The sequence below is a fragment of the Cydia fagiglandana genome, chromosome 24 (assembly GCF_963556715.1).
Source record: "Cydia fagiglandana chromosome 24, ilCydFagi1.1, whole genome shotgun sequence".
Classification (NCBI taxonomy): Eukaryota; Metazoa; Arthropoda; class Insecta; order Lepidoptera; family Tortricidae; genus Cydia; species Cydia fagiglandana.
Window position 1 is genome coordinate 893933 of NC_085955.1, and position 27049 is coordinate 920981.

A 27049-nucleotide genomic window follows, 5' to 3' on the forward strand; every position below is an offset into this window, starting at 1 on the left:
GTGAATTGTGCAGTGTACACCACAGAAGCGCTGGTGGCCTAGCGGTGAGAGCGTGCGACTTGCAATCTGGAGGTCGCGGGTTCAAACCCCGGCTCGTACCAATGAGTTTTTCGGAACTTAAGTACGAAATATCATTTGATATTTACCAGTCGCTTTTCGGTGAAGGAAAACATCGTGAGGAAACCGGACTAATCCCAATAAGGCCTAGTTTACCCTCTGGGTTGGAAGGTCAGATGGCAGTCGCTTTCGTAAAAGCTAGTGCCTACGTCAAATCATGGGATTAGTTGTCAAGCGGACCCCAGGCTCTCATGAGCCGTGGCGAAATGCCGGGGTAACGCGAGGAAGAAGAAGAGTGCAGTGTACACCACGGGCGGGGCGGCTGGGTTCCGACGGCATTCAGTCGGGAATGAGATACGAGTATGATAATAATTAACAGATGCTTTTTAGCGATGAGACCGCCTGTTGTTACCTATGTGTGTATTTTATTAACATTATGGTGCGCAATAATAAATATTTAATTTTTAACAAGCAGAAACGTCTGCGAACGATGCTATTAAGCTTAGAATAAATTTTAAAAGTGGAAAAATTACTGTCTTGGGTGAGACTTGAACTCACGGCCTCTGGATCGATACTCCAGCGCTCTGCCATCTGAGCCACCAAGACCTCATCCCTAGCCAGCAAATCTTTCCACCATATTATAGGTCAAGGGGACCCTTAGCGACATCTACCGTAAGAGTGTTATACTTCTTAAAAAACAAGTCTCACCCAAGACAGTAATTTTTCCACTTTTAAAATAAATATTTACTTAGGTACTTACCTACGTTAAATGTTAATAGGTGACCTACTTAATTGTTTTCAATCACGAACTATGGATTGACTATTTATTTCTACTTTTTAGTGTTCCGTACAAAACTTTGTTCACGGAACACTTATGGGATCACTTCGGTCTTGCAAATCAGTAATTAGGGTTCCGTACCCAAAGGGTAAAACGGGACCCTATTACTAAGACTTCGCTGTCCGTCCGTCCGTCCGTCCGTCCGTCCGTCTGTCCGTCTGTCTGTCACCAGGCTGAATCTCACGAACTGTGATAGCTAGACAGTTGAAATTTTCACAGATGATGTATTTCTGTTGCCGCTATAACAACAAATACTAAAAACAGAATAAAATAAAGATTTAAATGGGGCTCCCATACAAGAAATGTGATATTTGACCAAAGTTAAGCAACGTCGGGAGTGGTCAGTACTTGGATGGGTGACCGTTTTTTTTTTTTGCTTTTTTTTTGCATTATGGTACGGAATCCTTCGTGCGCGAGTCCGACTCGCACTTGCCCGGTTTTTTTTAATTGTTTTCGAATGGTAACTTATGCAACTATTTCGGTTTAGGTACAAATTGGTAAATTATTTTGCGTTCGAAACCTTGTAGAAATAGAAAATAGAAATAGAAAATATTTATTTGGCGTAAAATAACATACATTTGGTAGGTACAACATAAAGATTATAAAAGAAACATACACCAAATAGGATGCCGCTCAGCATATGCAGTGTCTGTAAGATACTGCGCTGGTTTTCAGGGCACCCAAAATTAAAAACTAAAACTTAAAACTAATAAACAGGAACAGAACACGTGTAAGAAAGAAAGAGAGAGCGAGAGAGAGAGAGAGATCATAAATATTTCTTATAGTTCACGAATATGCAAGTATATATCTCTTTTGGAATTTATGTCCGCTTAGTTAAAAACTTTGTTGGGTTGGGTTGTACTGACTACCAACGAGTACACTTCATTTTCCTTAGACTGTGTAAAAAAAATCTTATCTATAGTTCGTTTTTTTAGCATTAGAAAGAACTCCACAGAAACGAGCGTGCAGATTTTATCAGGCTTTTTAATTGTTAATAATTATTGAAATGTCTAATGTAGCATGGTCAATAGATGTAATTTATTTCAAATTATTACCGCTAAAAGTCCCGGATTTGGAACCACAAGCTTATTTCTGCGAAGTTCTTTCTAATGCTAAAAAAAACGGACTATAAATCCTAATTATTATTCTTACGGCTCGGTTCGGGAAATGAATTAGAGATTCACTAGATATTAAATAGTAAAGATATGTGACGTCTTATGGGGTCCGCTTGGCAACTAATCCCGAGAATTCGCGTAGGCACTAGTTTTTACGAAAGCGACTGCCATCTGACCTTCCAACCCAGAAGGTAAACTAGGCCTTATTGGGATTAGTCCGGTTTACTATGTTTCCCTTCACCGAAAAGTGACTAGTAATAAATATCAAATGATAGAAGAAATAAAATTCAGCCTACCCCTCTCAACCCCCTAAATTTCCCCCTAAAATCAGAAATAAGCGGTTTTGACTTATTCACAGTGTTAGTACTTGCCATAACTATTCCAAATTTCAGGTACCTACATCAAACGGTCTTTGAGAAAAACGCATTTAACCGATTCGCAAGACCGAAGTTCTTATTCATTTATTCATAAAACAATTTTACATTGTGTTTGAATTATGTTATAAATAACTTAAAACTACAAGAACAACAACAACAAATGAAATGAAATGAAATGAAATGAAAATATATTTAATAACAATTGTTACATGTCGTGGTAGGTACAATGTTGACAATACCATAGTGTAAAAAATAACATTTAATTTAATTTATTGAATACTATTTTAGTAATTATATAAGCCAATAAATAGCTAACGAATATAATTAATCCAATTAGCTACAGTTTATTCGCATTGTATGTCCAATTATTTTCTTGTTTATTTGAATATCTTAATATGTCATAACAATATTATCTAATTTTAAACAATTAATCAACAATCGGCAGACTAAAAAACTCGTCGTATGAATAGAATGTCTCGTGCGTTAACCACTTCTTAAGCCTGACCTTGAAGGCCGCGGTGGAAGTTGCATCTCTAACCGACTTAGGCAGGCGATTGTAAATCGAGGGGCCTAAATAGTACACAGATCGCTCTGACTTGGCGAGTTTGTGTGGTTCCGCGACCAGCCTATTGTGGAGTCTATTACTGCGCAGGATATAGTTGGCGTTAGCTCCTCTGCGCTTGAACATATCGAGGTTCTCGTGTGTGAAAACTGAAACCTGGTATATGAGTAAGCAAGGCAGAGGCAGGATCTTTAAGTCGCGGAAGAGGTCACGCGCAGGGGCATCCTCCGCTTTACCAGCCATCGCGCGGATGGCGCGCTTTTGCTGCGAGAACACACGCCTCCAGTCAGAGGCACGGCCCCACAGCTCGACGCCGTAAGTCAGGAGCGAATGCACTGTCGCGAAATAACACTGTCGCACTGCACCCCTTCCGGCGGTAATCGTCAACCGCCGCAGCGCGAAGCACGCACTTCCCACTCTCTTGCATAGTTCGTCGATGTGCGTTTCCCATGTTAGCGCGCTGTCTAGATGGAAGCCGACAAACATGCAGCTAGGTAATATTAAAATTAAAACATAAAAACACACAAAATTAATAAAATGGGAATGGGAATAGGTTATTTGACCACTGTAAGTGATCCCATAAGAACACCATGAACAAAGTTTTGTACGGTGCTTTAAAAAGAAGAAATAAGTACACATATTATAACGCCACTACATAGCATAGTACCTATTTCGTACATAAGTTCCGAAATACTCATTGGTACGAGCCGGGGTTTGAACCCGCAATATCCGGATTGAAAGTCGCACGCTCTTACCGCTAGGCCACCAGCACTTCTGTTAAGCGGTTTAATATATAAATAATAAATAAATAAATAAATATTATAGGACATTTTTACACAAATTGACTAAGCCCCACGGTAAGCTCAAGAAGGCTTGTGTTGTGGGTACTCAGACAACGATATACATAATATATAAATACTTAAATAGGTACATAGAAAATAACCATGACTCAGGAACAAATATCTGTATCATAATAAAAATAAATGCCCTTACCAGGATTCGAACCCGGGACCATCGGCTTCATAGGCAGGGTCACTACCCACTAGGCCAGACCGGTCGTCAAATCATATATGATGATGATGTTTAATAGATTCGTCCTCAAATTATACGTTTTCCATCCAATCCGAAGTCCCCCGAAGTCTGCCGACTCCACCCGAGTATGTCGATTGTTTTTTTGTGCCCGCGATTATTGGCTGGGCTGCGAGCACAGCTCCAACTGCAGATAAGGGGGTATACATCGTGTAACATCAATTAGGTACATACAAAAAACTAATAAAACATACCTCAAAAGAGAAACAGTTTCCGAAAATATTGAATATATCTAAGCTTATAACAAAACGCCATGCCTATACCGGGTGTGTCCTGTAATACGAGCAAAAAGATAAACTGTATGCTTGTCAAACTGACCAACATTTGTTCAGCAACTTTTAAAAGTAATGAAGACTTTAGACTAAAGGATGACTCACGTTAGACGGGGCCGTGTCCGGGCCGGAGCTTCCGGCGCTTACTTTTCTATGACATGACAGGCGATCACGTGATATTTTCCATAGAAACTATGAGCCGGAAGCTCCAGAGACAGCCCGGTCTAACGTATAACATGGGTCTCTATTGTTTCCCAAATAGTTTTTAGTCATAATGTATTGTTTGTCCGAATTTTCGTTAGTCATAATTGGTTTTTCTCAGAAACTCGTAACTTTTCAGGATTGCCATAAAACAAACCTAACCTAACATAACCTATCTATAGCATAACCTTACCGCTAAGCGCTGGTGGCCTAGCGGTAAGAGCGTGCGACTTGCAATCTGGAGGTCGCGGGTTCAAACCCCGGCTCGTATCAATGAGTTTTTCGGAACTTATGTACGAAATATCATTTGATATTTACCAGTCGCTTTTCGGTGAAGGAAAACATCGTGAGGAAACCGGACTAATCCCAATAAGGCCTAGTTTACCCTCTGGGTTGGAAGGTCAGATGGCAGTCGCTTTCGTAAAACTGGTGCCTACGTCAAATCATGGGATTAGTTGTCAAGCGGACCCCAGGCTCCCATGAGCCGTGGCAGAATGCCGGGATAACGCGAAGAAGAAGAAGAAGAGCATAACCTTACGAAAATCCTGAAAAGTTAACGGTTTCAGTTTTATGACTAACAATACATTATGACTTAAAACTTTATGGGAAACAAAGGGACTCCGTATAACATCCTTAATCCAAATTTTCATTTGCTTGCAAATTGTGTTTGTTATGAAAATAAACATTGCTACGTTGCAGAAGGAGAGCTTAAGCTTTTTTGCACTTTAAAGGATGACTCGCACTAGACCGGGCCGTGCCCGGGCCGAGGCGTCCGACATGTCATTTTGTATAACGGCTGATAGGTGATATAGAAAAGGAAGCGCCGGAAGCTGCGGCCCGGCCCCGGCCCGGTCTAACGTGAGTCAACCTTAAATCTTCGTGTGCCCTATCTAACAAACTTATCATCCACACAGATCATAATTAACTTGTCCCTAATTTGTACCCGAAAAAGTCCAGTGGTAGAGTCAGACCAATCTAACGCTACACTGATATTCTTATGACAACATGACATTTACAGCGGCGCCTCCACACTCTGTCAGTGCAAATTTGATGCAGAATTAGTTTGGTTAGAGGGTTTCGTAGTTTTCGTACCGAAAGGGTAAAAACGCAACCCTATTACGAAAACTCCACTGTCTGTTTGTCTGCATGTCACCAGGCTGTATCTCATGAACCGTGATAGCTAGACAAGGAGACAGTTGTAATTTTCACAGATGATGTATTTCTGTTTCCGCTATATGTATAAAATAGAATTTCTTTATGTTTATGTCACATGCTGTATACGCAATTGCGTCGTTCTGCAAGTGAGCCGCGCTCAGCCATTCGTCTTGTTGCAATTGCTACAGATTTATATGCACCGAGAGTTCGCACTATGCAACTATGCTTCCAGATATCCTACACTATGCAATTTGGTATTAGGTATTAGATAAACAGGTAGAAAACTTTACCAAAAGTCATTAACCGTATGGGATAGAGAATAGTGTTTAGAGGCATATTATAATAATGTCATAGTGAATTTTGTAGTAAATTTACTGGCATCTTTCGACACAGGATTAAAACTAATAATTTGGCCAAGCCCGAGATAGCTCGAGGCATTTAGTGTTCCGTATTACGGCTACCATCAGTTTGGTATTGACATAAACGATATCGTGAACGTAATTTACTTCCTATATATCTCTTTCGCACTAATATGTCAGTACGAGCGAGATGCATAGAAAGTAAATTACGTTTACGGTAGCGTTTATCAGGGACACAGCCGCTATGGTTGACGTGAAACGTGGTGTAGACAGCTAATGCGAAGGCCGAAGGCCGAGCTCCGCGTAGGGCCGAAGGCCCGAAGCATCCAGGATGTCTGTGCTTAAACACAGAACAATAGTACAAGTGTCTAAGTGCGAAGGCCGAAAGCCGAGCTTTAGCAAAATGTCAGTGCTTTAGCACAGAGCAATAGTACAAGTGTCTAAATATGAAGGCCAAAGGTCGAGCACCGCGTAGCCCGAAAGCCCGAAACGTCCAGGATGTCAGTGCTTTAACATAGAACAATAGTACAAGTGTCTAAATGCGTACGGCCGAAGGCCTGAAGCGTCCAGGATGTTAGTACTTAAACACAGAACAATAGTATAAGATAAGTGACTACGAGTAAGTGCGAAGGCCGAAGGCCGAGCTCCGCGTAGCCCGAAGGCCCGAAGCGTCCAGGATGTCAGTGCTTTAGCACAGAACAATAGTACAAATGTCTTAATGCAAAGGCCGAAGGCCGAGCACCGCGTAGGGCCGAAGGCCCGAATCGTCCAGGATGTTAGTGCTTTAACACAGAACAAAATAGTATAAGTGTCTAAATGCGAAGGCCGAAGGCCAACCTCCGCGTAGGGCCGAAGGCCCGAAGCGTCCAGGATGTCAGTGCTTTAAGACAACACAATATTACAAGTGTCTAAATGCGAAGGCCGAAGGCCGAGCTCCGCGTAGGGCCAAAGGCCCGAAGCGTCCAGGCTGTCAGTTCTGCGTTTAATCACTGACATCTTGCGATTGCTTGATGTATTATAATAATTTTGAGTAATATTTTAAATGTATACTCCTTCAATTTGAATTTAGAACTCATTATTTTTTTTATTTGATTTTGTTTCTAGTTCCATGCCATATATATAGACTTTAATATTATTTAGAAGTTTAGAACTGCTAAAAAATGAAGAGTCTGTCTAATCTAAGCTAACAGAGTGTAAGAGTGAGATAAACGTCATATTTTGATAGAAATATGACACAGTCACACTTTGTCATTGCAAATTCCTTACAGAGTTAGCTTGGTCCGATTCTATCAATAATTGGACGTAGTTTAGGGAAAAAGATATACTTAATCCACGATAATCTGTTAAATAAAATACAAAAATAAAAGCCATTAATTTAAATGACGTAGTTTATGGATGAATCCTTTTCGCTAAACTACATTCAAATGATACTAAATTCAGTCCGAGTTTATATAATTAGAGTTAGACCAAGAAAAGCCTGCAGCGATTTTGATAGCACTCGCAGTGCAAGCGTTATTTTAAACATCATACTTCTATGAAATTATATGACGTATAAATAACACTTGCACTACGTGGGCTATCAAAATCGAATCGCTGCAGACTTTTCTTGGTCTAACTTAAAGTTTTTATAATGGAAGTACTTCTACGTCCGTCCGTCCGTCCGTACGTACGTCCAAGAAATCGCTGCAGACTTTTTACAGTCTAACTATAAATATTAAAATAACTTTATTATCTCTATACGTCTTACTAACTCTATGTGTCCTATTGTGAAAACAAAAACACAACGACAGTGAAGAACGGAATTCTTAATTTGAATTTTTCAGATTTTTGAGATACCTTTCATTGTTTGGAAAGCCCGTTCGAAATTTAAACTTATTCACAATATAATAAGGTTGTATTTTGTAGATCTCTCTCATACTTATAGTAGGCTATTCAGATAAAATTAAATATCCCACAAAAATAAGCAAGCAGAATTCAACTTTGTGTCAAAGACATAAGTCATAAATTTCAATGCCAAAGTTTTTACTAAGGACCTTCTCGCTCAAACTACTGCCAAAATGAAATGACCAGTTTAAGCATCAGTTAGCTAGCCCTAAGCAACCAAAGATCAGGCTGCAGTTGAAAAACTAATAAAGATAAAGTTAAGCTGATAATTTTCCCGCCGTCTCCATGCTTCTTTAAGTTGGGTATTGACTGGTCAGCTGCCTGTTAGCTATAGTTTTCGCGAAAATCGCCAGGACAGAGGTGAAATTTTTTGTATGAAAACTTGCAACTTTAAATGCATTTTTTGACGAAATTATTGCATTCTAAAATGAAGTCAAAATCAGTCCATCGACTCAATTTTTTGCAAGCTTTCTAATGGTACCACTCACGATTCTTACAAATGAAAAAAAAATCAGCCTACCCCTCTCAACCCCCTAAATTTCCCCCATAAATAAGAAATAATCAGTTTTGACTTATTTACAATATGAGTGGTGGTAATTGCTATAACTGTTCCAAATTTTAGGTATCTACGTCAAACGGTCTCTGAGAAAAACGCATTTAACTGATTTGCAAGACCGAAGTGATCCCATAAGTGTTCCGTGAACAAAGTTTTGTACGGAACACTAAAAATGAATAATATATCATAATATAGATATATACTCATACATATATCAACATCATATGATATATATGTATATTCAGTTTTCAGTTTCAACACAGTTTTGACAAATAAATAAAGCCTATTACGAGATGGTGTGGTGAAAAACTAGAGATGCAACGGATAGTTATTTGGCGGGATACCCGATATTCGGCTTGCCCATCGGCCGAATATTCAGTATCCGGCCGTCGGAACTATAGGTACTTACATTTCGGTTTTTCAGGTGCGCATTGTGCGGATTTTGACCTGTTTCGTAGTGAACGTTCGCGCGGACTCATTCCTAGGTTCAAAATGAGTACGCGTGCGTGGAATGTGTGGAATAGGTATTTAAATTGTTTGAAAATTATAACAAGTACGATTTTGACCGTGACTGTGTCTTAAATCCAATTATGTTTACTCCGAAATCAAGCAATTTTACTACCCGGTTTCCGGCCATACAGTACATGTGTCTGACCATGGGGCTTTAATTCCAAGGCTTGATTTTACTCGCTAAACTGAGCTACTTTTACTATGGGACCAACCCTAAAATCGGGGAAAAATTTTTTGCTTCTCCATAGAAAACGTCGACATCTGATCAGCCAATATGTAGGAAAAACTAAAAAAAAATTCGGGATTTCGGGGTTGGTGCCATAATAAAAGTAGCTCCGTTTAGCGAGTAGAATCGAGCCCTGGATTTAAAGCCCGATGGTCAGTAACACCCTGTATATAAAAAACTCACAATGCCTCCTCCTTGGCATAGTCGCTCCTTATCCATGCCGCCTCCATCGTTACTACTGTTCGCAGCTCCGTGGTATCGGCGCACAGATTATGATATTAAATTGTTTCACGGGGAGGGGGCAAGACGCGCAGGGCCGGGCTTAAAAGCGGGATCAAATAAATAAATAAAAAATAATATAAATAAAGCGTTATCATTTGATATTTACCACTAGCTTTTCGGTGAAGGAAAACATCGTGAGTAAACCTGCATACCTACATCCGCAAAGAAATTCAAAGGTGTATGTGAAGTCCCCAACCCGCATTGGGCCAGCGTGGGGACTATAGCCTAAACCCTCTCGTGCTTGAGAGGAGGCCTGTGCCCAGCAGTGGGACGTATATACGCTATTTTATTTATTACAGTTTATTATCGCAAATAATGAATCTCAAAGCAGTTTTATCTCTTACGACACCGACGTTCTTTGAGGGGTCAGTCGTCATACTAAATGTATGGGAGGGTTTGAAGTTAATGTTTGGGATATTTCTGCTTTTATTTAAAAAAAAGTTATTTATGCAATTTTACTCATTGGGTAACGCACTTTCGATATCAATTTGAAGTTTCCTGATGTGTGTTATATTTACGGAATTATCGCCTGGCTACACTTAACGATTACACCCTGTGTAGGCAATTTTTTTTAAAGCGTTATCTCAATCTCACTTACAACTAAATACATGCATTCTTCTGCCAAACCATAGAAAGAAATATGAGAACGTTCGTTTTTTGTGAAGGGTGTGTAGGTCTAGGTATGCAAGTTTAGTGATTCCTAAACTGTGTCCTGCGAGCCACTAGGGGACCCTGGAAGTACCAGTACCAAGTACCTGGAAGTACTAGTTAGTCATCACTGGAGGGTTAAGCACCGATTTAGATCAACCCAACTACATAGTCTAATATTCCTGTTATTAATTACTAGACGAACAATTGGTGTACATCTAAATCATAATTAAAGCAGCGAACATCATTAGATTGCAATTTGCAATATTACAATTGGCATCAAGCCGAATGCCTCCCTGCCTCAATCAAAGGCTTTCGGGACCGCAAATCACTGCGGGACCACTCCCTCCTAAATCTGGCCCCGCCCCTCCGCGCACGCGCCGCCCCGACCAATCACAGCCCTCAAACTCCCCCCACCACCCCCCAAATCGCACCCTCAATTGACCGCTCTATGCGATGTCATTTTTTTCCCGCCAAACCGATCGTTTGACGTCGCCCCGCCTTCCAATTTTAAAATACGCTTTTAATCATAAACCGCAATCGCGTCGCGGCGGCCAGTCGCTTAATAAACTCTAGTCAATTAAAAAAAATGTGAGCGTTCTAAATTTGAAATGTGAGTTTGTGTAAAATGGAGCGTCCGTCTGTGTATCCGGCGAACTTGACGGATTTGTTAGCTGTGTCGTATCAAGATGGCTTCGATCGGTCATCGCCTGTATCTACAGAGGATGATAGTCAATTTGGAGTGGATTTGACAGGGAAGACGAGTTTGGCGGGCAAGTCGTTTACGATAGCGGCCATCTTGGGGCTGTCGGGGGCAGAGCAGGATGCGATGAACTTGAGTGTGGAGCGGCTGAGGAGCCCACAGCTGGGCTATTGGGCTGGGCAGGAGATTCAGAGGCTCAATGAGGGGTTCTGTAGGAGCATGGCGCCGTCGGGGCTCCGGCAAGGTAGGCTTAAAATCGCAGACGTGTAAGTTACGGAAATTTTCTAAAAAGTTATCGGAAATTTCAGAGAATTTTCTAAGGAAACAAAAAAAAACTTCCATTGTGGAAATGGAGGATTTCGATTCCCATAGAACAGCGGTCGGCAACCTTTTGGCAGCCAAGGGCCACATAGTATGTAGTTAACCAAGTTGAACGGGGCTGCATTTTGTTAATATGTGTGACTTTATCAGACATTGTCGTTTGACAATATTACATACCTGCCTGTTGCCGACCGCTACCATAGAATATGAGAAGTTTCCTAAAATATTTCCATGTGGAAATTTCGCAAATTTAGGAAAGTTTCCGACGGCACATAACGGCCTACCGCAAAATACGAAAATAAAATTTCGTTATCTGCTTCTGAATCGCTTGATTATGTAAGAGCGATAAAGAGGCAGATACCGAAATTATCCCGGTGGCAAAAGAGTGTAAGACTCACCTTATGCTAAGCAGTCACCGCAGCCTATGGGCGCTTGCAAATAGGTGGAGATACACAAGCGTTGCCGACCCTTTTGAAGGGGCTAACGCTAACGTTTGAATCAAGGCCAAATGCCATAAAAAAATTCAGTAGAGTTAGACCAAGAAAAGTCGGCAGCGATTTTGACAGCCCACGCAGTGCAAGTGTTATTTACACGTCATAATTTCATAGAAGTTTGACGTTTGAAATAACACTTGCACTGCGTGGGCTATCAAAACCGCGGCAGACTTTTCGCGGTCTGACTCTACCTACTATTCCGTGCCGTCGGGAGATTAGCAGTTTTTGTTATCAAATCGAAAGAAACGAATTGTACGATAAATTATAGTTCGTTTTTTTAGCATTAGAAAGAACTTGCAAGAAGGTAAGCGATCTTGACGTGTCTTTTAATTGAAAAACGCTTTTTAAAAAACAAAAAATAATTACACACACATACACACACACACACACACACACACACACACACACACACACACACACACACAGAGAGAGAGAGAGACACACACACACACACACACACACACACGCCCTAGTGCGGTAATTGGCACAATACGTGCATGTTTCGAAAATTTAAAGGGCCATATGTACTGTAAAACGTTGTACAATACACATGCGAAAAGGTAATTCGCAACGAGTGGCGATAAGTTAAAACACGACCGAAGGGAGTGTTTTAAATCGACACGAGTTCCCTACTTTTCGCACGTGTATCGTAATGTACTATTTCATCACACTTGCTCGCAAAATGTGTTATTACCATAGACTTATAATATATAGAGACGGTGTCTCAGCGAGCTGTCACTGTTGCCACTTTTGTTTAGTGTACGATTAACAATTTAACACCACATTGCTGTAGCCATGTCGATAAAGTCATATCGATAAACTATCGACATTTCTTACAATTTTAATTTTACTTCAAAGGTTTGACGATATTTAAAATGAACAAAAACGCTTTTATTCTTTATTGTGGTTATCAGATCACAATTTTATCGTCACGCCCCAGCAGGGAACCAAGGGAAAGTTCAGATATTTAATTAAAATACATAAATACCTACTAAGATATGTGTTCCGCAATAATTGAAATATTTTATTATATTCTAATATATTTATTATTCATTAGCATTTCAATTATGTATATGTTTAACGAAGATATTGAAGCTTCAATTAATAGCTATTTCGTTCCGCTGTGTAGCGTTTAACGATATATAACATGATTAAAATCGACTTTTCACATCCCTAAAAGAGCACACATACACGTTTTTACGCACACATACACAGCCTGGATGCATCAAAAAAGGCAACACTTGATTTGAAGTTCACCTTGTCAACAGTATGGTTGTCCTTTTTTGACAAATGGCATTTTTAAAATAGCGAGGAGAGAGAAATTATACTAGTTGCTGCGCCGTCAAAGAGAACAGAAAGCGTAGGGGCCTTGGTTATTACCAATACATATAGTTCGTTTTTTTTAGCATTAGAAAGAACTTGCAAGAAGGTAAGCGATCTTAACAAGTCTTTTAATTAAAAAACGCTTTTTAAAAATCAAAAACGTTTACTTATGAAAGCAGAAGAATATAAATGATCGTATTAGATTCATAATTGTTACATATTTGCCGTAACTTATTTTTAAAATGTGTTTTTCAATTAAAAGACACATCAAGATTGTTTACCTTATTTCTAATGCTAAAAAAACGAACTATATAGGTAGGCGATGTGGTCCGTAAATCCGTAGATGCGGGCTTTGCTGTGAGTCCGAAACTAGGCAGAAGTTTAATTTTTTCCCTTTTCTTTCCTTACAAATGTGATTACTTATATTTTCACCACACCAGCTCGGAAAGGCGTAATTCATTCAAAAACTGATAGCAAAGTTGCATTTTATTCACATGTGAGGAAAAGTAGTCAAATGCAAATTTTGATTTGTTTTCTTATGTATGCTGGTAGAATTGACGTTTAAATGATGATTTAGGATGATAAATATTTAATAACATTCATTTGGATTTGATTTTGTTTGATATTTTACATTTAATTACCATTTGCTTCGGGTTGGTGTGGTGAAAATTTTTGTGTTTCACTCGGGGGCAAATTTTGTTTAACCCTCGTGCTTTGAAACCCTCGCAACGCTCAAGATTCCCTTCTTCGAACCACTCGCTACGCTCGTGGTTAAATTTTGGAATCTTTCGCTTGCTCGGCTATCAATATTAGCACGAGCGGTTAAACAACAATTTTGCCCCCCGAGTGAAACAAATAACTATTCCCTTTTCTTTCCTCACAAAATAAATGTCATTATAAATATTGTGTTGTGCCTTTGTGCCACGGGCGGTGATCATTTACGAAAACAAGTAAATTAAGTTTAATCTACACTCGTTGGTAAATTTTTGTTTACCATACACATTAATTGCCACTAAGTGTTACGGGTTACGCTCGCAGCGCGTAGTCACGGTTTCGCCGTATGTAGCGCGTAGTCGCTACGAACAGGGTACCCGACCGTCGGGTTCTTGGCCCTGAATGTGTTAATACACAATACCTATATATACGGCTCGATTCGGGAAATAAATTAGAGATTCACTAGATATGAAATAGTAAAGATATGTGACGTTCCATGGCAAAAGGTACCATTGCCCCGGCTGAATACCTACTGCCGGCCTAGCCAAGGTTACAATCGCTATCGCTTCGACAACGAAAACCATTATGTATCTCTATCACACTTCCATATTAGTGCGACAGTGACAGTTGCGTTTCGATCGCTACGGAGCGTAAGCGATCGGCATCTTGGCTACGCGGCCTGGAGCGGCGTTAATAATAGCGTAAGCGTACCTTTTGCCGTGGAACGTCACATTACTTTACTATTTCATATCTATTGAATCTCTAACTAAATCATTTCCCGAATCGCGCCGATATACTATTGATTCTGCCGTATTCGAAATTCAAGATATTCACAAGAGACGTACTAGATCCATTCTAGATACGTTATAATTTATCTTAGATATCAACTAGTTCTCTTTTGCAGCGCAGTTCGGGCAACCAATCTAAAGAATCGCGGAAACGTCTTTGACATATCTATCTTACAAATATCTTTAAATTATCCGTATCGTTACTTGTTGAAGTCTAGCAGAAATCTAATTCTTTTTCCGAATCGAGCCGTAAATTATTTCCCGAATCGCGCCGATATACTATTGATTAACACTTTCTACCACCGCTGCTACGGCCTACGGCGTAGCACACGTAGCATTATTTTTTACCCGTCTACGCTACGGGAATGTTTATAAACGTGAGGCCAATTCTAACTTACATTTTGAATTATATATTGAAATCTAAATGATGTCATTTTTATTATCATTATTTTTGATACACAAACGCGAACGTATGTTAATATTATCAACAATATGCCGCAGTAATATTAGACTAAGGGACGAAATGCTGACTTTATATCAAGACAATGACGGCGAAAAGGTTAAGCGCAAGCAAAAGAGATTTGAATTATTAGATCCATACGGCCGCCGGGCACTTGCGATCGGACCCGATGTCGGGCCCGATGACTCTTGCGAGGGTCGTTTTCCGTTTCGTTTCGTTAACAATATTTGAAAAGATAAAAAAACTTTCGTCTCGAATAGCCAAAAATATTGAATGTTTTATTGAATGTTTTTGTGTACACTTGAACTATTTTTAGGGTTCCGTACCCAAAGAGTAAAACGGGACCCTATTACTAAGACAGCTGTCCGTCCGTCCGTCCGTCCGTCTGCCACCAGGCTGTATCTCACGAACCGTGATAGCTAGACAGTTGAAATTTTCACAGGTGATGTATTTCTGTTGCCGCTATAACAACAAATACTAAAAACAGAATAAAATAAAGATTTAAGTGGGGCTCCCATACAATAACAAACGTGATTTTAGACCGAAGTTAAGCAACGTCGGGCGGAGTCAGTACTTGGATGGGTGACCGTTTTTTTTTTTTGCCTTTTTTGCATTATGGTACGGAACCGTTCGTGCACGAGTCCGACTCGCACTTGCCCGGTTTTTTTTTCAAATGTTGACAACGATATTCTGATATTTTGTGAAAGGGAAAACGGCCCGACACCGCCCCCGTTCGCAAGCGTGGATCTAATAACCGCTATTGGGAACGTGCGAAGTCGGTGGCGCTGATCGTCACAAACACAGGGTAATCTTATGGAATGTCCGACATTAGTACTAGCGGCAGCCGCTTGAACTAATTTTAGTCCATAAGATTTAACGTAGAAATTCCGACAAAATGAGGGCAGCACCAGTCGTGCACATAGCGAATAGGGATCATCGTCCGACCCAATAGGCAATGGTCGAGCACTGTGCGGCTTATGAAGAATTACCTCCCGCGGACGTTCTTTAAAAAAGTAGTGTCATATCATACATGTTTTTAAATGGCCAACCATTGGCCAACGCGCATGAAACAACCCTTGGAGTTGCAGGCGTCTGTAGGCCCTATGTCTACCGTCTACGGTGATCGCTTACTATCAGGAGGGCCGAAGTTAGAGCCTTATCACAGAGTTGAAAGCGAGGCGAACGCGAAACGATCTACACATGTAGTGCATAATTATTGTCCTTCGTATTTTCACGGAAACGTACGCGACTTGCTAAGTATTTCAGTCAGTCTCGGTACAAAAAGTACTGAGGCTGACTGAAGTAGCATGACAAATAGGTACGAACGTTTCCGATAAAATACGATGGAAAACAATTATGCACTACATCTGTAGCCGCTTGTATTTATAGTTCGTTTTTTTTAGCATTAGAAAGAACTTGCAAGAAGGTAAGCGATCTTGACATGTCTGTTAATTGAAAAACGCTTTTTAAAAATCAAAAACTATTACTTATGAAAGCAGAAGAATATAAATGATCGTATTAGATTCATAATTGTTACATATTTGCCGTAACTTATTTTTAAAATGTGTTTTTCAATTAAAAGACACATCAAGATTGTTTACCTTATTTCTAATGCTAAAAAATACGAACTATAGTGGCCACCTCGCTTTCAACTCTCCTCAAATCGCCGGTATGATTTATAAGCCTCTTCAACAACACAACAACACCATCACATCAATCAATCACAACACAATTGAATCAAGTCAGTGTTTGTTGCAGACAGCCCGCGGCCGGAGACGAGGCCCCCGCAGCTGAAGCCCCCTCGCAGCCACGCCCTCTCCTGTAGTAGCAGGTAAACACGGCTCGACCACGACACTGCGCGACTGGCGGCGGCGGCGGCGGTAACCATAGGCGGGAGCGAAAGGTCCGATCGCTGTGTCTCGCTCCAACCTATGGTTGCCGCCGTCGCCAGTCGCGCAATGTCGTGGCCAAGCCGTAAAGCTTTAAGGTATTTATAGTCTTTAAGTACCTACACATACTCCTGGATTTATATGTAACTGTGATGCCGGCGGCCGATCGTAAGATCAGGCAGATCGTGAAATTCCTAGACATATCGTGAAACGTGAAAATCTTTGACTCGTTCCCTGAGCCGACGGAGCCTGACGGAACGCGGGGCTCCTATTTCTGGGCAATTTGCCCTTCGGGCATCTGAAGCAACCTAACGAAACTATCCTACCTATATCTTGGATTAATGTGACTCGTCAAAACATTACACAGGAACATTACGATCTGCCTGATCCTACGATCGGCCGCCGACAGTGACACAGAATAAGTATTAAGTAATGCTCAGAGGTCCGAAACATAATATATATATTTAAATTAAACCATCATAATATACAAAAACAGATATTCCTTTCTTATTGACGCCTGTGACATATTGACCTAGAACTCGTCAAGTTTCATACTAACATTTAACAACTAATCAGCCAGTATAAATCTATACATACTCAACACGCCTCCTTAGATTTATACATGGCAACACATAAACACTTGCAACACTAATCTACAATATTAAATTAAATTGAATTCACATTCTTTGAACAATTACAATTTTTAAACTTTATCATGAACACGTTGTATAACACGGTGTATATTATGTTACATTTAACATTTGTCTAAATTTAAAGAATTTAACATGACCTAACGATTTAGTCAGCATATCCGCTACATTATCTTCAGAATTCACTTTTATAATATTTATAACACCATTTTTAAAATTCTCATGTACGTAGTGATAATGCACTTCAATGTGTTTTGAGTTTTTCGTAAAATTACCATACTTGGCGATAATCATCGCACCTGAATTGTCTTCGTACATATTGACTGGATCATTGAACGTTAAAAACACATCATTAAGCACACTTCGTAAAAGAATGATCTCAGTTACGGCTTCGGATAACGCTATATATTCGGCAAATGTTGAAGACTTAGTTACGCTGCTTTGTTTCTTTGACTTCCAATAAACAGCGTTTCCGAATAACCTTATTACAAATCCTGTGGTAGATTTTCTATCTAAAACATCTCCGGCCCAATCGGCATCTACATAACAATCCATAATATTAGCCTTCAAGTTTTGGCAATACGTGAGCTTAAGGCTCTTTGTCGCGTATAAATATTTTAAAACACGCAATGCACATTTAAAATGAGTCTCGTTATAACTATTTTGAAACCTGCTCAAATAATTGACACAATAAGCTATATCTGGTCGAGTACCAGAACTAATATAGAGCAACGCTCCTATCAAATTTCGATATTTTACATCCTCATTCAGCTCACATCTGTCAAGTTTTATATTAATCTCCATCGGTGTTTTATACAATTTAGAATTTTCAATTTTATACTTTTTTGCTAACGACTCTATATATTTTTCTTGGCTCAAAGTTAAAATATTCGCTTTACTGTAATCATACTCAACATCAATTCCTATATAGTTTTTAACTTTTCCCATGTCCTTCATTCTAAAATAACTACTCAATTTATTTTTTATCGTAGCAACCATTTGTTCATCTTTGCAAGCAATTAATAAATCATCTACATATACTAATATATATACTGTTTGGTTATTATCATTTTTCACATAGAGACAATAGTCATATTTACTTCGCTGAAACCCTAAGGTCAACACAAATTTATGAAAACATTCGTACCACGCACGTGGGCTTTCCTTTAATCCGTATAAGGACTTATATAATTTATATATTTTACCAGTATCATCGTTATATCCTAACGGTTGTTTGACATACACTTCGGATAACACTTTACCGTTTAAAAAAGGCAGTCTCTACATCCATTTGATGTACATGTAGGTTAAATTGACAACAAAATGATAAAAGTAGTTTCAAAGTTTGCATCCTAGCTACAGGTGAATATGTATCTTCGACATTATCTGTCTGTTGAAAGCCTCGTACCACTAACCTTGCTATATAGAGACCGTTGGTTTTCTTCGTATATACCCATTTAACGTCAAGTACCTTTTTGTTCTCTGGAGCATTTACCAGCGTCCAAGTATTATTCTTCACAAGACTGTTCATCTCTCTATCCATTGCCTCTTTCCATTGCTCTGCCTCGTCACATTTGGTCGCCTCCTGAAAAGTATCTGGAATCATCGCATCACAATAATTAACAGTTATACAATAGTAGCCGTATTCTTCGTCGAAACGGACTGGTGCTTTAATATGTCTCTTAGACTTTCTCGTCTCATCAATTACGTTGTCGTCATTATCATTTTCTTGTACTGTATCTTCAGGTTCAATTTCATTTAGGGTATCTTCCCACTTTTCTTCTTCTTTTTTATTTTCCTCTTTACTTTCTTCCTCGCCGTCAAAAGCAATTAATTTCACATCTTTTTCAATTATATCTACGTGTCTTGCTATGATAATTCTGTCATTAATCAGTACTCTATAACCAACATCTGTATATCCGAGTAGAATTCCCATTTCTGATTTATGGTCCCATTTTGACCTTCTCCTTTCTTCTGGCGTTCTAACATAAACTTTACTGCCATACATTTTTAAATATTTTGCAGATGGCTTCTTCTGGAAAAATAGTTCATATGGAGTCTTTCTTTCTTGAGTATTTGTCAATATTCGGTTCTTTAAATAAGCTGCTGTTTTTACGGCTTCTGGCCAAAATCGTCTGTCAACTTTTGCTTCTGCTAAAAGGCATCGAGCCATATCCATAATCGATCTATTATATCTTTCTGCCGTACCATTCAATTCATGCACATATGCTGGGCAGGGCTTAATCATAATACCCTTTTCTCTCGCAAAATTAAAAATTCTTTTATTAATATATTCTCTACCATTGTCGCATCTCAATTCCTTTATTATTTTTCCTGTTAAATTTTGTAGCTCATTTACATATTCCACAAAACAGTCATATACTTCTTCCTTTGATCCGATACAAAATACTTTTGCCAGCTTGCTATAATCATCTATAAATGTTAGAAAATATTTTTCTCCTTGATGTCCTGTCGTTCTATGTGGTCCATTAACATCCGTATGCACAATCTGTAATATATCTTCCGCTTTCGTCCGATTATTATTAAATGGTAAGTTATGCATTTTGTTTTCAACGCAGATCGCACATTTCATATAGTCTGTCTCTAATTGCTCAGGTATTCCTTCCAATAGTTGTTTTCTGCACATAACGTCAAGATGATTGAAATTTACATGACCAAGTGTTCTATGAAGTTTTTCTTTCATTGTCATATTACTGTTTGCGACATTTACACCAATTGTTTTTGTAATGAAGCTTGTCATTTTATATAATCTGTCCTCCTTCTTCGCAATTGCTATTAGTTCTCTATTCCGGTTATATATCTTTGACAAATGTCCTGACGAAATTATTGTGTGATTGTCTGTAATCTTCGCATAGCTCAACAAGTTTGCTTTCATCTCTTTTATGTAAAATACATTACCTATGACCACTTTATTTTTATTCTCATAAACAGGAAAATATGTCGCAATGCTGCCAACTTTCGTTGCTTTCAAAAATCTTCCATCTCCAACTTTTACTTTTACGGGCATCTTTAAAGTTATATATTTGTCAAAATATTCATCAGTATTTACGATGTGGTCTGTACATCCGCTGTCTAAAAGCCAATTTATCTGACCCGACTTTACCGTATTCTCTTCACTTTTCGTCGAATTATGCACAATTGATGTGTGGAAGCTATTTCTGTTATAATAAGTATTGCTCTGGTAAGATCCTCTACCTCTATTTGGTCTAAAATTATGGTCACCGCGTCCACGACCATGATGTGGACCTGAATGTCCGCGTCCGCGACCACGACTTCCGTGCCAGCAATCTCTGCGCACGTGACCAGGCTTTCCACACGTAAAACAAGTCGGTTTATTTTCAGTATTTACTTTAAATGCGTTCGATCGGTTAGGTAACTCTTCATCTACTTTTTGTAAATTTTTCATTCGTATTTTACTTTTCAAGTATTCAACAGTTCTTTCAGTTTCCGGTAACACGTCTATTAAATCGCCTATATAGCTGTAACTTTCCGGTAGCGCTTTTAGCATATAATTTAATTTTTCACTTTCAGAAATAATGGCGCCGGCATTTTTCAAATCATTGACACATCGTTCAAAATCGTCGAAGAAAACATTTATATCCGTATATTTAGCTAGCTTTATATTTTCTAGATTATTTCTGCACACAATTTGTAAAGCGGTTGATTCTTTCAAATACATTTCGTCGAATTTTAATATTATTTTATATGCCGACTCTACCTCGCTTATATATTCTAACTGCCGGTTGGTAATAGCGCTGTAAATATAATTCGTAGCCTGAATATCCATCTCTTCCCATTTACTAGCATCGTCCTTGTCTGTTTTATCTCTAGTCGCTACTTCCTTGCATTTTTTAAACTGTAAATATTTCATCAACCGAATTTTCCAGTTCGCGTATTCGGTTCCGTCAAACACGGGTATAATTATTTTATCGTTACTACTCATTTTTCCACTTACTTGTATATATCTTTCTTCATTAACCATTCACACGATGCTGCTACCATATTAAGTAATGCTCAGAGGTCCGAAACATAATATATATATTTAAATTAAACCATCATAATATACAAAAACAGATATTCCTTTCTTATTGACGCTGTGACATATTGACCTAGAACTCGTCAAGTTTCATACTAACATTTAACAACTAATCAGCCAGTATAAATCTATACATACTCAACAATAAGTAATACTACTACCGTAGTGAAAGGACACTTCCTACAAAACCGAAGTTTGTCAGCGATTCAGGGACGAATCATGCTATCCCTTTTCATGTATGGTACTATCCCAATCGGCTATATAGGGTTCGCAAAGAGACGTCAAGTTGTGCCAACCCTAATAGTTGCTCGGAGCAATGCTGAGCCGAACGGAACCAAGAATGCCCGAAAGAGGAATGTCTCCCCACTCTCCCCCAATTTTGGGGTTTGCCATAAGCCGCGCGTGGCGCTGTCGCCACCTAGCGGCCATATCTATGCTGATTGTGACAGACGCGTTTTGTTAGAGAGTGAGTCTTCTGTACCTAGTACTATTATTTATTCTGTGGCAGGGGTGGCACCCGGTGTGGAAATTGTGGGGGTCACCCCAAAAATCAATCAAAATTGTAAAATATATTTAAAAAGAGTAATTGTAATTTATGTTAAATAATTCAGGATCGCTTTCATTTTACGATTTTGTATAGGTGGCACAACTGATGTTCACGGTCGGGTGTCACCCGGGGCGCGCCGCCCCCGCCGCCCCCCCCCCCCCCTAGCTACGCCACTGTATAGGTTCTATCTTAACGTTAGTATGGTGTTTCAGTTCCGGGCGAAGCAAACGCATCAGAACTATTTTCACTCCGGAACAGCTCGAGAGGTTGGAGGCAGAGTTCGAGCGCCAGCAATACATGGTCGGCCCCGAGAGACTATATCTGGCTCATGCGTTACAGCTCACAGAGGCACAGGTCAGTATTGCTGCAGGTGTTGAACTGCTGGAGGCAGAGTTCGAGCGCCAGCAGTATATGGTCGGCCCCGAGAGACTATATCTGGCTCATACGTTACAGCTCACAGAGGCACAGGTTAGTATTTCCAGGTGTTGAACTGCTGGAGGCAGAGTTCGAGCGCCAGCAGTATATGGTCGGCCCCGAGAGACTATATCTGGCTCATACGTTACAGCTCACAGAGGCACAGGTTAGTATTTCCAGGTGTTGAACTGCTGGAGGCAGAGTTCGAGCGCCAGCAGTATATGGTCGGCCCCGAGCGACTATATCTGGCTCATGCGTTACAGCTCACAGAGGCACAGGTCAGTAATGTTGCAGGTTTTGAGCAACTGGAACCGCTGGAGGCAGGGAGGCAGAGTACAAGCGCGAGCCCTACAGCTCACAAATTATTTAAATATTTAAATATTTTCCGCTATTGGAGCATTCCACGGGCTGTCCCGTACAAACGCATTTTATTTCCTGTGTTGCGACTTTTTTTTTCGGCATTTAAAGCAGGCAATTATTTTTCTGTGCATATTTTTGACCATTTTTAATATTAAAGGAAACTCTTATACCTGCAAATCTTTATAAAATTCGCGATTGTACGGGACAAACGGTAGACAATTTCATGGAATGCTCTGCTCCTAATTGCCATGTTTTTCCAGCCACATTTATTGCCTACCTTATCAAAACATTGTAAGGGGGGGTCCCTTTGTTTCCCATAAAGTTTTAAGTCATAATGTATTGTTTGTCATATTATCGTTAGTCATAAAACTGAAACCGTTAACTTTTCAGGATTTTCCTAAGGTTATTCTATAGATTCGTTAGGTTAGGTTAGGTTTGTTTTATGTCAATCCTGAAAAGTTACGCGTTTCTGAGAAAATCCAATTACTTATGACTAACGAAAATTCGGACAAACAATACATTATGACTTAAAACTATTTGGGAAACAATAGATACCCTTGTAAGGGTCTGAATTCAGAGCCTGATACCTAGTAAATAATAAACTATTTGCTCCTTATTCTTAGATCAGATTTCTAATGGTTAAATATATTTCTACTATCTACTAAATATATTCCTACCGACTGCGCCATGTTTTATTTCAATAATACACTTTATAATTTATAATTATAAGAGTAACTCTTTATTAAAAAACTTGCAAGTGCTGCCACAGGCCCACAGATAGTTTAGTCTGCTGAACCACAGATACCCAACAGGTACGCGCATAATCGCGGTAGACCTGTTTGTATGATTAAATATGCGTACAAAACCGCCAGAGTTTAAAGTGTTATATCTTTCATTTAGCATCTCAGTTTAGGGCTGCTGTAATCTCTCCGCTCTACACAGCACACCTGTATTTTTCTAACAAACAATATCCCGAATAAAATACTCACGATGGTATAAAACAGAACAAATGAATATCAGTCTATTCCTGTTCCAGGTGAAGGTGTGGTTCCAGAACAGACGCATCAAGTGGCGCAAGCACCACCTGGAGGTGACGCAGCAGCGGCTAGCTGTGCTGCAGAGACACAGAACTGACGGAGACGAAGACCTGTAATCTTAGAACCACTAGCTAGAGTAATCCTTGAACCTGTCAACACTACAGTAGCCGATCTGCATCATATTGTGCTGTGACCAAGACGAGGACAATTTCAGCATTACCAGAGTTAAGAACTAGGAGAGATAGTGACACAAGTACCTCATGGAGGTGACGCTAGCTGTTCTGCAGACTCAGACCTGACGGAGACGAAGACCTGTAATCTTAGAACCACTAGCTAGAGTTATCCTAGACTTCCTAGATTGATATAACAAGAATCAAACGATCGGACCTATAATCTTAGGAGTAACGCTTAAGATTTGGATAGATAGTAACGCAAGGGCCAACTGAAAGTTAAGGAACAGCGCCTGACCAGACCTGGAAACGAGGACCTCTGGAACTACCAGCAGTTACTAGAGTTATGTCAAAAGATAAGCAGCCAAGAATTGACACAAGTACCTTCACTCATAATGAGATGTCTTGGGTATACCAAGCCTAGAATGTCTTGGGACTACGCGAGAGTATTCTGATTAGTATTCATAAACAAAGTCTTAAGTAAAAGGGAATATTCCTAGCCTACTGGGACTGGGCCGGTCACGTCTACCGTATGTATCCGGAAAGGTGCGCTAGCTTAGCCACCATGTGGATGCCGGTAGAGGGACGTGGCAGGCCCAAACGGAGATGGCGGGACGACCTGGACAGCTTCCTGAACAACTGGCCGGAGGAAGCACCCAATCGGGAGTCTTGGAAATTAAGGCGAGAGGCCTATGCCCATCATTGGGACACTCAAATAGGCTAGAAAAAGGGAATATTGAATCTCCATAATGCTCCTAATGTCTGGAGAAGAATTACGACGAATCAAGTGGTTATTTATTAGACCTTTAGGTCTAACGTGGCAAAATGATGTATACATATATGTTTTGGTGCGAAAATTGACTTTAAAAATGTGAGACTACATTAAAAGTGATTTAAAATTATCAGTGAACTTATAAGTATATTGTAGTGACTACAAGTAATGGTAAGGTACTGAGAAGTCTAGGTGTTTAGAATACTTATAAGAACCAATAAGAACTATAAAAAGTGTTTTTTTCGACACGGACGATTTGCGGGAACATTATTTGCGTTAATAATTTAAGATAGTTCGTAAGATATTAACATAGTTTACATTTGGCTTGCTATACTAAGGAAATGTGGTTCTTTTATTTAAGTGCGTAACAGCTAGGTACTCTCTTAAGTGTATCAGTAAAGGTACCAATGAACTGGAATCAGCGAGCCAATTTCATTTTTACGCCAACACCACCCAATTAAATTGTCAATTTATCACATTGTGCGAAAAATTGCCCAGTCTAGACTGGCCTTAACATGTAACATATAAGCTCGCCGATGACGCAACGGAATTGAATACCAATCTCAGCTCTCCTGAGTCTTATGCGTAAAAAAACACACAAGATCTCACCGGGAATTGCTTTGCTCATTGTCTATTTGCCTCTCTATCGCTAGAATATAGAAGAGCGATAATTTCGCTATCTCTCTGTCCTCTTGCATATTCGAGCGATCACATAACGAAATTTCGATTTTCATGGTGAACCCTCTGAAGGTAGGTACTCTTACACTGTCGGTTTGAAATTATTTCGAAGTGTTTGTAAGCCCCATATCTTATTTAATACATTATGTATTGGTAGTGTAAACTAGTGAGAAATACAATCAAATTATCACCATTTACCTATAGGTAGTTCTTAAGAAATTTGTAAATTTTCCATCAAATATATTGGAGCAGCCAAGGTGCTCACAAATATCTGAAGACTCCTTTATTCACTCTATTGTCAATGCGTTAGAGTGCCTGTTTAGATAATTTTGAGCACCTCGGCCGCTCCGATATATCTGATGGCGACTGTATACTTACCGGCGCGCTCATTCTCTCTTCCGTGGTACTTAACTGTCTTTCTTATTATTAAAGCCATAATTTTCAATCATCAGCGGTTTCCTTTTCGGCATCGCCATTTTTGCCATGACTCACTTCACAAAATCAAAATTTCGGAATCTGCCTCTCTATCACACTTGCATAGGTATTTGAGCGATAGAGAGGCAGATAACGAAATTGCAATTTTCGCGGTATTAGCTTTAAGAATGTCGAGTTAACGATTCGAAAAATTCGTTGTGTTTGCAGAGGGGCTACTGCAAAAACCGAAATTCGCAAATTGCGAAGAATCTTTCTCTTTTACTCCAATGAAGGCGTAATTAGAGTAACAGCGAAAAATCCCCTCAATTTGCGAACTTCGATTTTCGCGGTTATAGCCCAGTTTCGAATGAAGTCGTTCTATTTTTTTTTGCATTTTTTGTGGGCAAAGATCTGTATTGATCTGTAAATTGTGACGATTTGATTGGGAAGATCGAGTGGTGTATAGTATATTTGATAAGATAATGTACATTTTTGGTCATTCATTAAATAAGATCTTTTAAAATAAAAACCTGTGGCCCATTTTATAAAGCTACAAGTTACAATTTACAAGCGGAAGTCTCTTTCTAACCCTATGTTTTAGAACGAGACTTCCGCTTGTAAATTGTAACTTGTAGCTTTATAAAATGGGCCACTGTTTCTTTTCACCCTGTAAGCTATGTAGTTTGGCCCTTTTAATAATACTTCGCGATGATAATAATTCTAATATATACGCAAAGTACTGTGTCCATTTTGGTTTATGAAAGGAAAAAAAATACGCGCCATACTATAGTCTGTCAAACAACTTTGTCAGTAAAAAAGGCGTGAAACTCAAATTTTCTATTTTATTACTGACGTAAATGGCTTGACAGACTATATTATAAGGTAAAAAAAGATATGAAAACAGAATATTTCGGCAAATAAATAGGGCGAAGTGTGTAAGGGTGGTATTCCACCTGTGCAATTTCTTTGTCCGGTGTCATTGCATCTCACTCTCTCATTAAGCAAAATCTGAGACGCAATACACATTGAACAAAAAAATTGGATAGGTGGAAAACCATCCTACGCAGTATTAAAGTCTGTCAAGCCATTTCCGTCAGTAGAAAAAAGCGGCAAATTTAAAATATGTA

At 39.4% G+C, this 27049-nt stretch overlaps 1 protein-coding gene and 1 non-coding gene across 2 annotated transcripts; one reads left to right on the plus strand and one right to left on the minus strand.

Annotated features, from left to right (window-relative positions):
* Positions 1-590: 590 nt before the first annotated feature.
* Positions 591-663, minus strand: Trnad-auc (transfer RNA aspartic acid (anticodon AUC)). The gene has a single exon. It is a non-coding gene; the product is annotated as a tRNA-Asp (tRNA).
* A 10045-nt stretch (positions 664-10708) lies between these two features.
* On the plus strand, positions 10709-25248 carry LOC134676324 (homeobox protein notochord-like). The gene is made up of 4 exons (XM_063534700.1): positions 10709-11078; positions 16693-16765; positions 22290-22431; positions 23888-25248. The coding sequence occupies exons 1-4, from the start codon at positions 10760-10762 to the stop codon at positions 24002-24004; spliced, it is 651 nt and encodes a 216-aa protein (XP_063390770.1). The 5' UTR covers positions 10709-10759; the 3' UTR covers positions 24005-25248.
* The last annotated feature ends 1801 nt before the right edge of the window (positions 25249-27049 follow it).

Bases quoted from the DNA above. Each gene is read 5' to 3' on its own strand.
- LOC134676324 (XM_063534700.1), top strand. From the start codon at position 10,760: ATGGAGCGTCCGTCTGTGTATCCGGCGAACTTGACGGATTTGTTAGCT. The intron at 16,766-22,289 runs GTAAACACGGCT...ATGGTGTTTCAG, and splicing joins GCCCTCTCCTGTAGTAGCAG to TTCCGGGCGAAGCAAACGCA. The intron at 22,432-23,887 runs GTCAGTATTGCT...TTCCTGTTCCAG, and splicing joins TACAGCTCACAGAGGCACAG to GTGAAGGTGTGGTTCCAGAA.